This window comes from Bufo gargarizans, chromosome 2, assembly GCF_014858855.1.
Source record: "Bufo gargarizans isolate SCDJY-AF-19 chromosome 2, ASM1485885v1, whole genome shotgun sequence".
NCBI classification, from domain to species: Eukaryota; Metazoa; Chordata; class Amphibia; order Anura; family Bufonidae; genus Bufo; species Bufo gargarizans.
This window is the reverse complement of record NC_058081.1, coordinates 268,595,839-268,607,960: the sequence shown is the minus strand read 5'-3', so window position 1 is coordinate 268,607,960 and position 12,122 is coordinate 268,595,839. Positions and strand designations below refer to the sequence as shown.

At 40.6% G+C, this 12,122-nt stretch overlaps 1 protein-coding gene across 3 annotated transcripts in view; it reads left to right on the top strand.

Annotated features, from left to right (window-relative positions):
* The window catches only part of PTPRZ1 (protein tyrosine phosphatase receptor type Z1), a 250,893-nt gene that overhangs the window by 118,753 nt on the left and 120,018 nt on the right, over window positions 1-12,122 (top strand). For all 3 annotated transcript variants that reach the window (XM_044280285.1, XM_044280284.1, XM_044280283.1), the window contains exons 9-11: window positions 1,793-1,977; window positions 6,189-6,315; window positions 11,203-11,249. In XM_044280285.1, the coding sequence (XP_044136220.1) occupies window positions 1,793-1,977; window positions 6,189-6,315; window positions 11,203-11,249 (359 nt within the window). The remainder of the gene's footprint in view (window positions 1-1,792; window positions 1,978-6,188; window positions 6,316-11,202; window positions 11,250-12,122) is intronic.

Here is a 12,122-nt window from a genome sequence, read left to right as displayed (position 1 = left end):
CCCTTTCCTGTTAGAGCTTCACATCTTCCTTTCTGTATTTAAAAGTGAATAACAGAGGCCAATATTTTGTGTTTTCTGTACCAAATGTTGCATCCAGGTCAACTATACTATATTGATCACAGACACTCAAATTGTTTGAATTAGCATGTGGTCAGTCCACATGATACAAATACATTAAATAAAATGGCTGTATCATTATTCTAAAAATTAAAAAAGCACAACTTCTAACACAAATGTATTTTACAGATTTTTTTTTTTTTTTTAAACAATGTGCAGCTAGAGATAGTACAGTATTAACCCCTCCCTAATTCTCCCCCCACTAACCACCCAACGGGTCCCAACCCCCTTACCCTATAAAACAACTAAGTAATAGATTTTTTGTGAATTACTGTAATTTAAGTAGTTTTTGAAGACAGCAGGCTCAGGGATAAGTGCATTGGTGGCCTGGGCCTGGCCTCAGTGTTCACGGTGACCGTGTGCAGGATCCGTTCTGCACTTGAAGGTGATAAGGCTCACCCTAGCGTTGCCAGCCCATGACTCCACCTCCGTGTGACGTCACGACAGCAACGCGCGGACGCAAAAGGCAGGGGGCGGTCGGGAGGAAGTTAGGAGGAGGAGGAAGTAAGTCTTTCAACTCCTTCACTATGAGTCGCCGGCGATGCCGCTCGCATAGTGAAGGATTGGATCGGACAAGGGGCAAACAAAATATTTAGCATATTGTGTAACTATCACTAAGCAAACAAGGCATTTTGCTGCCCCATTGGCAAGTGCCGCCCTAGGCAAATGCCTTGTTTGCCTTGTGATAGATACACCCCTGGTGTCTACCATACTCCAGTCTTTGATATCCTCTGCGCTGCCAGCGGATGTGCCTAACTTATAACGAGGAGCAGACCTCTTTATAAAATAGTCTCATCCTCCGCCAGTCCGTGTTCCTAGATTGGAATCTACTCCAGCCCCTGGGTGGACTCTGGTCTCTGGGTAGGGTGGACTCTGGGTAGGGTGGACCTTGGGTAGGGTGGACTCTGGGTAAGGTGGACCATGGGTACAGTGGACTCTGGGTAGGGTGGTCTTTGGGTAGGGTGGACTCAGGCGTGCTGTTTCTCTGCTGGAACAGACTTCTGGGTTTCACAAAACAGATGTGAACACAGCCTAAGCCACAAATGTGTTTCAAAACCGACACCAGTGGAGACATTCAATATCTAGGCAGTATCAGTACAGCAGGCGTTAGAACCTCCATCACAGATGCCATTTAAAATAGAGAAGACAATGAAGTCTGCCTTCTTCATTGTTTACCTGCTTGCAGCGGTGAGCAGGTGAAATTAAAACTACTCTGTCCCCATAAAGTGAATGGGATGGCTACGATGCAAGCACGCCTGCTTACCGCTGCAGTTGCGATAGCGAGCAGGTAAATAACGAAGAGAAGGAAGCACTTGTACGAGCGGGGGTGCAGAAGTTGGACCCCCACCGATCTGATATTGATGACCTATCCTGAGGATCGGTCGTGAATATAAATAAAGCAGACAACCCCTTGAATAGCAGTGATGTGAACACCACCTGCCATACACTTTCTGATAACCCCTCGTTGTAGGTACAGTATATATATATATTTTCATGGTACATCATCGCTTATTAAATTTGTCTAATCTTACTGTAAATTAGGTTCCTTCCTTCCACAGTGATGGGTAAGGGTTGCAGAGCAGTCTACATGTGACATGTCTTTTGTTCTTGCATTAATTAGTTGATTGCACGAGCACAAATATAGTCTTTTCACTTGTTTTTTTACATTTTCTAGTTTGTAGTTCAGAACCAGACGACGTCCAGGCTGAATCTCAGAACAGCACAAGCCTTTTAATTACTTGGAAGAGGCCTCGGGTTGTTTATGAAGCTGTTATTGAGAGATATGTAGTCTATTATCAGCAGCTACAAGGAGAAGACCAAGCAAGACATGAATATCTGACAGATGGCTACCAGGATTTGGTAATTGTTTTTTTTCTGTGCATACAACTTGTAATACAGTAGACTCCTTACAAGTTCAAGCCTTTTTATCACTACAGCGCATTACTGCTCCATACAAAAGCCATATATTTAGAGCCTGAAAATGTTGTGCCTGCTCCAATTCTGACATTGGACCTGAAGCGACGCAGGAAGCACACTGTGCACACATGTGCATGTACATGTGCAGAGGCCAACCATATCACTGTCACGGCGCAGTGTGGGACACAAACTCCACACTGACCACAAGAGGGAAGGGAAAAGGTACTAGGCCTGGGAACTAGGGAAAGAGGGACAGTTCACCACCTAGTGAATCCCTAACCCGAGCCCTGACTACTATAAGTATCAGACCTTGATGGTAGGAATGTTCATACGCTGGAAACTAGGGCCCTATTTGACCCTAAAGGGCCCTGGAAATAGTGTCAGGATAAGAGATGACCTGTTCCTTCCCAGCTGAAGGAACAGGAGACTTCCTCAAGCCTAATACCAAAAGGTAGGAGAAAACCACGAACAAGAAATAGGGAAAAGACACTTAACTCCAAAATATGCAGACGAGCAAGAAGTCAGAGGAGAACCAGACACCAGCTCCTCACAACCAAAAGGAGCTATTAACCGCATAGCATGACTGGTGAGGCCAGACTAAATAGAGGAGTAGGAATGACCACTTAAAGGGAACCTGTCAGGGGGATTTGGTGTATAGAGCTGAGGACATGGGCTGCTAGATGGCCGCTAGCACATCCGCAATTCCCAGTCCCTATAGCTCTGTGTGCTTTAAAAAAAACGTTTTTATACATATGCAAATTAACCTGAGATGAGTCCTGTACGTGAGATGAGTCAGGGACAGGACTCATCTCAGGTTAATTTGCATATGTATCATATAACATAGTAACATAGTACATAAGGTCGAAAAAAGACATTTGTCCATCCAGTTCGGCCTGTCATCCTGCAAGTTGATCCAGAGGAAGGCAAAAAAAAAAACTGTGAGGTAGAAGCCAATTTTCCTCACTTTAGGGGAATAAAAAATTTCTTCCCGACTCCAATCAGGCAATTGGAATAACTTCCTGGATCAACGATCCCTCTCTAGTAGCTATAGCCTGTAATATTATTACACTCCAGAAATACATCCAGGCCCCTCTTGAATTCCTTTATTGTACTCACCATCACCACCTCCTCAGGCAGAGAGTTCCATAGTCTCACTGCTCTTACCGTAAAGAATCCTCTTCTATGTTTGTGTACAAACCTTCTTTCCTCTAGATGCAGAGGATGTCCCCTTGTCACAGTCCTGGGGATAAACAGATGATGGGATAGATCTCTGTACTGACCCCTGATATATTTATACATAGTAATTAGATCTCCCCTCAGTCGTCTTTTTTCTAAAGTGAATGCCCCATTCCAGCTATTATAAAAAAAAAAATGTACACAATAAAAGCACACAGAGCTATGGGGACTGGGTATTACGGATGTGCTAGCGGTGATCTAGCAACCCATGTCCTCAGCTCTATACACAAAATCCCGGTGACAGGTTCCATTTAAGCTAAACCTGAGACCAGAGGTGTGGTCATGCCCAGCAACAACACAGAAGAGTGAAACCAGAGAGGCTGTCAGATCACATCACATGCAGCCAGTCTCCTAGATCTTCTGACCCCTGCCACAGAAGAGACCGTGACAATCATGCATGAAGAGTCTTGTGAATGGGATTTATTCTAAGGGTACGGCCACACAGTCAGGTTTCGGAAGCCAAAACCAGGAGTCAGTTTAAAAAAAGAGGAGAAGTCGCATATGTTCTTTGTACTTTCTCACTTTTTAAGATCCACTTTTGATTTTGGCTTCCAGAACTGGACATGACCATGTGGCCGTACCTTAACAAATAGCTTCTATACACTTCAAGAGTTACATGTAAACTGTAATGTCCAGCATGCTCCCTGTGACCTTCCACTCCCGTGTCTCTCCACGCACCATATCTGAGCAGTTGCGTTAAAAAATGTTATTCTACAGTCGATATAAAAAGTCTACACACCCCTGTTAAAATGTTAGGTTTCTGTGATGTAAAAAAATGAGACAAAGATAAATAATTTCTGAGCTTTTTCTACCTTTAATGTGACCTATAAACTGTACCACTCAATTGAAAAACAAACTGAAATCTTTTAGGACGAGGGAAGAAAACAAAAAATTAAAAATAATGTGGTTGCATAAGTGGGGATGTAGCTGTGTTCAGAATTAAACAATCACATTCAAAATCAATCAGCATACACCTGTCATCATTTAAAGTGCCTCTGTTTAACCCCAAATAAAGTTCAGCTGCTCTAGTTGGTCTTTCCTGAAATTTTCTTAGTCGCATCCCACAGTAAAAGCCATGGTCCACAGAGAGCTTCCAAAGCATCAGATGGATCTCATTGTTAAAAGGTATCAGTCAGGAGAAGGGTACAAAAGAATTTCCAAGACATTAGATATTCCATGGAACACAGTGAAGACAGTCATCATCAAGTGGAGAAAATATGGCACAACTGTGACATTACCAAGAACTGGACGTCCCTCCAAAATTGATGAAAAGACGGTAAGAAAACTGGTCTGGGAGGCTACCAAGAGGCCTACAGCAACATTAAAGGAGCTGCAGGAATATCTGGCAAGTACTGGTTGTGTGGTACATGTGACAACAATCTCCCCTATTCTTCATATGTCTGGGCTATAGGGTAGAGTGGCAAGACGAAAGCCTTTTCTTACGAAGAAAAACATCCATGCCCGGCTACATTTTGCAAAAACGCATCTGAAGTCCCCCAAAAGCATGTGGGAAAAGATGTTATAGTCTGATGAAACCAAGGTTGAACTTTTTGGCCATAATTCCAAAAGATATCTTTGGCCCAAAAACAACACTGCACATCACCAAAAGAACACCATACACACACAGTGAAACATGGTGGTGGCAGCATCATGCTTTGGGGCTGTTTTTCTTCAGCTGGAACTGGGGCCTTAGTTAAGCTAGAGGGAATTATGGACAGTTCCAAATACCAGTCAATATTGGCGCAAAACCTTTAGGCTTCTGCTAGAAAGTTGAACATGAAGAGGAACTTCATCTTTCAGCATGACAACGACCCAAAGTATACATCCAAATCAACAAAGGAACGGCTTCACCAGAAGAAGATTAAAGTTTTGGAATGGCCCAGCCAGAGCCCAGACCTGAATCCGATTGAAAATCTGTGGGGTGATCTGAAGAGGGCTGTGCACAGGAGATGCCCTCACAATCTGACAGATTTGGAGTGTTTTTGCCAAGAAGAGTGGGCCAATCTTGCCAAGTCAAAATGTGCCATGCTGATAGACTCATACCCAAAAAGACTGAGTGCTGTAATAAAATCAAAAGGTGCTTCAACAAAGTATTAGTTTAAGGGTGTGCACACTTATGCAACCACATTATTTTATTTTTATATTTTTTCTTCCCTCTACCTAAAAGATTTCAGTTTGTTTTTCAATTGAGTGGTACAGTTTACAGGTCACATTAAAGGTGGAAAAAGTTCTGAAATGATTTATCTTTGTCTCATTTTTTACATCACAGAAACCTGACATTTTAACAGGGGTGTGTAGACTTTTTATGGCCACTGTATAATGGTATTTTACTGCTTTCTCAGAAAAAATAATGACAATGCTACAATAGCTAGGCAGGGGTATTGGTCCCCACATTAGGCTTCATGCACATGCCCGTGTCCACAAAAATACGAATATCTTCTGTGTACAATCCGTGTTTTACTCACTCCCATCAACAGAAAGGAGTATTCTTGTTCACATAATGGACCAGGTTAGGACATGTTCTGTAATTTGCGCAACAGAAAAACACATCCGCCTACAATACGGTTGTGTACATAGCCCCATAGAAATGAATGAGTCAGTGTGCTGTCTGCAGAAAATGCGGGTAGCACACAGATGAAAAATATGGTTGCGTGCAAACCTAATTATCACAGTGTTTTTCCAGAAACTGAGCATGAGATGTCTTGTTTTTATGATTTTGAGAACGAATTCTCATAAGCATATCTTCACTGCCTGCTCATTATTGTTGCAATGAAAGATAATAGCAGGTTCCTAATTAGAATTGTTCAAGATTTCCATTTTCTAAGGGGAACATATAATAGAAAAGACAAATCCAGTAGTTACCTCAGTTATCTCCATTACATTCACGCAATTTACGGTAGTCTTCTTTTCTCTATTAGGGCGCTATTTTGTATAATTTAATGCCCAACACGAGTTACGTACTTCAAGTTGTAGCACTGTGCAGCAATGGCTTGTATGGGAAACGCAGCGATCAGGTGGTCCTTGACCTGACTACGGACAGCCCAGGTAAGATTTTAGTATTGATTGCTTAGGACGTTCTGGTGATGTAATGATGAAATGAGAATCTGATATTCTTTACATTTCCTGCTCTATAGTCATGTTTATCCAACGTCTGCAGACAGGGTCATATGATGGATAATTGTATTTGATATTTAGCTGAATGTCACTAAGGGGGACATTTATAGCATGAATCAATTTGCTGGAAGTAGCTTTGTTGGCAGAAATAATAGACTTCCTTTATGACCTGTGCAAAACTTAATAGTACAGTACATTTGTATGGACATATGATAATCTCCCAAATGTGCTGTCATTTAGAAACCCCTCCTGCAATGTATTACTGGGGAGACCTCAGAGGCTGACCAGCCACTTAATATACCAAAGTACATTAGACACTCGTCAAACTGTTGGCCCCTGATGTTTTCCACTATATAGCTAGTTGTTGTTACGGTTTTCATCATGTTGAATACACCAGTTCTCAGTAATATCCCAGTCTACATAAGTGTGCGTTTTATAATTCCAGCAAACTGTATTTGTAAGCTTGCATGGATTACCTTGATGGGGTTTGTCTTGTAATTGTTGGTGGTACATAGCTGGTTTGTACATTTGTGGCGGGTTTGACCTAAGGAAACCCTTGAAAATACATCATATAGGTTATAATCGTGCACGCTCAAACACCCCAGTGCTGAATCCGTATTCATTCATTTGACTGATGGTTATTTTTGCTGAAACGTCTATGTACTATGTAGTAAGTGGACTCTTTAAGTAAGACACCTTCTTGGTCGATGTATGCCTCTATGTATCATACAAATTGAATGAATTTAGAAGCCAAAAACTTCATATACAGATGTAGCAGAGCTGAATTTATTGTTGGCTTTTTTTGGTGCAGCACTATTGTGCACTTTGATTTCTGACGTGAAATGACACAGCACGTTTACCTCGATACTAAGTAAGTCAGAGTGCAATGCTAGCAGGAATTGTGTCCTATGGTTGCGACAGATGATACAACATATCCTAATAAAAGAGTTGTCCGGGATTAGAAAAAATTGTGTATTCTTTTTCCTGAAGCAGCACTTTCTTGTCCATGGCCCGCTTATGGTATTGCAGCTCATTCCTATTGACTTGAAAGGGACAAGCTGCAGTACCAAACACAGCCCATGGACAAGAGAGGCGCTGTTTCTGGAAAAATATGGAACCCTATTTTCTTATTCTGCACCAAACCTATATATAAGCTGATTTACATTGTAATATATAATATATTCAGTGTTGAAAAGCAAAAATTGTAACTGAATATGCGCTGGGAGCCTTACAATGTTTAAGCGGTTGTATCGTACTCTACATCAACTGAGAATCTTTGTACTGAGCAAGTAAAAGGAACGTGAACATTTCATTATGACTCTACATGTTATTGTCTCTAATGACGTAAAAATCATCATGTTATGTTATTAATACATTTACCAGAACCCGCGGCCCGTGTAATACGTGTACAGCCATTTTCTTCATGTTCATACAGCTTCGTGTGACCCTATAAAGCCCAGTCCTTTAATTAATAAGTACCATTTTATGTCATAATTGGTTGCATTTCATCACTTTGTCACTCATCATATTACAATCTAGTCCATGCATTTGCTTTGTCACCTTCCTTCTTTCTTCTCAATCACTAAATCTGGTGGTGTTAGGGTCCTATGCAATATTCCATATACAGATATGTTGTAAATCCAACCATAGTAATAATAGCATCGATGATAGTATATATTGTATTTGCTTAGTCAAAAACTGCGTCCGCTATATTGACCACATTTTATTATTGCATAGGATCCTTCTTTCATGAATCAATTTATTAAATGTCTTCACCCAACTGCATGAACACTCGCTGGTCATTTCCACAAAACACTCTTGTAAAACGTCTTAAAAGCACTTTATGTCCATAATTGAATCTACATATATGACAAGTATCATGTATTATTTTCATGTAGCTAGTAATTTTACGTTGTCATTGTTTGTCACTTATAATGTCATTCCATTTAATGTTCCTTATAGTAATAGGCTGATAATTAGTGTACTAATGAACCGTTTGATGTCAGCGTTGTTAATAAGGTTGATATACAGCGCTCCAATACTTGCCATGCATTTGATTGTGTAGACCTCTCATGGTGTAGTGGCTTCTTTCTACAAATTGAAATGTACTGTACATATGTGCTCAGTCTGAATATGTTCAACACAAATTCACCACCATTTTGTGTCAAAGGTAAGAAAATTTTGTTTTAATTTTATTTTTATTTTTTCTGATTACAGTCACAATAGAGTTAATAATATGTTGATTTCCACCTATTCAGATTCAGTTATTAACCACCTTGCCAGTTATTGCTGTTAGTCACTGGACTAAGGCTACTTTCACACGTCAGTATTTTCCTATATCCCGATTTTCGGTCCGTTTTTTGCGGATCCGTTGTTCCTGAAAATGTTTCCGTATGTCATCCGTTTTTTGCGGATCCGCAAAAAACGGAAACATGTATAAATTTCAATAATCAAATAAAGTTGTTTGGAATTCATTGAAAAAAAATTGAAAAAAATAAATACAATTTGTTATGTGTTTCCAGGAACGGAATCCGCAAAAAAAAACGGATGACATACGGAATGACATCCGAATGTCTTCCGTTTTTTGCGGATCCATTGACTTTGCATTGTACCAGGATCCGATTTTTGCGGAACATAATAGGACATGTTTTATATTTAAACGGACATGCGGAACGGAACAACGGAAACGGACAGCACACATTGTGCTGTCCAATTTTTTTCCAGGACCCATTGAAAATGAATGGGTCCAGATCTGGTCCTGATCTGTTCCGCAAGAAACGGAACAGATCAGGAAAGAAAAAACGGACGTGTGAATGGACCCTAACTTTCATGGCCAGCCTGTAGAATATTAGAACAACCAGAAGGAAAATTGTTTGTACTTCTTTGGCCAAAATATTCAGTTTTACAAATTGTACATAAGACATTTAGAGCTATTTGTATCTCAATAATATCCTCCATAGAATGACTGAGGAGTCTGAAAACTAAAAGACTCGGCATATCTAGTATACAGTGTAGCACTAAAGTCCTGGTTCCTATAAATGTCCAAGCAAACGGTGACAATGTTTCACTTCATCATCATTATATAATGTACATTAGAGCTCCTGGTATTATTAGGGTACACTACATCATAAAAAAGCAGGAGGCACCTCAGAACCATTATTAAAAACAAAAGTAGAGGGGCACATCCAAGATACCTTTCTTTACCGAAATGCAATATGACCCATTGAAGTTGTACATTTTTAGATAAGGATTCATTTCTGGTATGTTCACTGAAGTTAATGGGTAGTTTGTCAAACTATTTCCTTGAAGCATTAACATTATTGGTACACATACTTTGCTCTCAGTGCCAGGACACTATGCCCGCTGCATGAGACAGTATAAATAAATGCAGTGTGCCTCCAGTGATAAAGGAAAACTTTGCCATGCTCTTGTGCCGCATTTACAGTACCTATATGCATCCTTTCCCTTAAAGCTCAGCCTTTTGTGACTACAGAACATCTGCTTCCTAATTCACAAAGAGTTATCATTGTAACGTCAGAATGGTGAATCTACAGTCTGCTCATGGCCACTGTTTTTTTCACAAGCTGTCTAGCTCCTATCACACTTGACACTCATTCCTTACACTCCTCTCGCCTGTAAGTACAATCCTACACACTGCCTGGATCACTGTCAATGCTGCTGTGATCACAGGACTTTATGAACTAGGAAGCTCCCTCTGCAAACACACAGACAGCTTGGAATTCTATGTTCGGTTAAGATATTCAAGTAATTTTATCTATATCTTGAGCAAGGAGGATATAATGGGCTGTAGGTAATCTTTATCTCTGGCTCCACACCAAAATGAATGAAAACTGCAGCCTGCAAGTGAATGGCGTAAATAACCAAGCACTTATTTTGTAATTCTAGATAAGATTAAATTTAAATTAGCCCAAGAGTTTTATGGTGGTACATGCACTTTTTTCATCACATAAAAGCCACTAAAGAATCAAACCACAAGCCCACAAGTAGAAGTTGGTGAAAATGATTGGGTCCTGTATAGATACTAAATCAGTGTATTTATCCAGAATGATTTATCAGATAATAGCTTTAGTTAAATAATTACAAATTTAAAAATACCAAACAAGTGATCGTCTAGTTATAATAATAAACTAGAGCAGATCTCTTGCTGTTTCCATCTCCAAGGTAATACAAAATGCTGAATCATGGAAAGGAACATCCAGGATGATAAAGCCAATGTTACATCAGCTAGGAAGTGCAAATAGTCTGTGCTGCAGCAGTTTAACCCCCATCTTCCATACTGGTTAGTGAATAACAGAGTGCACCATTTATCAGCACTGTGGTTCACCATTTATCAGGCACCATGGTTATATTTTGGGTATAATGTGTGTAGAACCCACACTGTCCATAGTATTCATTTACTCACCAGTATGCAGGACGGATGAATTAATTGACCAAGTGACAGGACCCTACCAGCACAACCCCAAGGCTGCAAAGTATTTTGGTAGTCTAATAAAATACTATTTCTAGATTTCACTCCCTGTCCATAGCAAACAACATTTTAAACAAAGTGATGGTCAGATGTTCTAATACTTCTGTTACCAGTGTAATTTCAGTACTAACAGGAACAGTCTAGAACTTTTGTTTTGTCAGATTCAGGCATGGAAAATGTTATTTTGGAGATTGGATCAGTTGCTAGCAACAAATTTGTATATAAACAGGCAGAAGATGTTCCGATACCCAAATCTCTACCTTTATTGAAAGCGTATAAATCATCAATGTTTCTAAAAGCTCTTACTGTAGCATTTTTTTTTCTATTAGGAAATGACCTCTTTATTGACGTGACAGAGACTGAAGAAGATGTGGAGGTAACACTTGTAACTCTTGCTTGTTATTTAGATGTCATGCCTACGAATGGGTTGTGTAGAAAGAGTGTGACAGGTCACTATCATGTTTTATATTCTGTTCTGTTCAAGATAGCCCTAGGAAAAGGGGCACTAGATCAGTGAAGACCAACCTTTTAGAGACCGAGTGCCCTAACTGCAACCCCAAACCCACTTATTTATAGTAAAGTGCCAACACACCAATTTAACCTGAATACTAAAGTGCACTTTACCATTTAGCTATAATAGCCTGCCTACATTCAGTGCGCTGCCTGTGCTGTTTATAGTGCGCCCTGTGCTGCTGAATGGCAGGAAAAGTCTAAGGCATATTGGTACACCATAGACTTTTTCCAGGGTGCGGGTGCCCACAGAGAGGGCTCTGAGTGCTGCCTCTGGCACCCATGCCATAGGTTCGCCACCACTGCACTCGATGATTAATTGCAGCTATGATATTGGAACTTCACATACCGTATTTTCCGGCGTATATGATGACTGGGCGTATAAGACGGCCCCCAACTTTTACATTTAAAATATAAGGTTTGGGCTATAAGACTACCCCTGAATGCCCAGCCCTCCCTGTCTTCAAGACCATCTCCAGTCCAGGGAACTGACTGGGATCTGTGAATGGCACTGTTATGGGGAGGGGGATCTGTGGATGGCACTGTTATGGGGAGGGGGATCTGTGGATGGCATTGTTATGGGGAGGGGGATCAGTGGATGACACTGCTATGGGGAGGGGGATCAGTGGATGACACTATATAGCATCTTATGCTATGTGTCATCTACAGATCCACCCCATGACAGTGTCATCCACAGGTCCCCCCTAAACAGTGCCATCCACAGATCCCCCTCCTAATA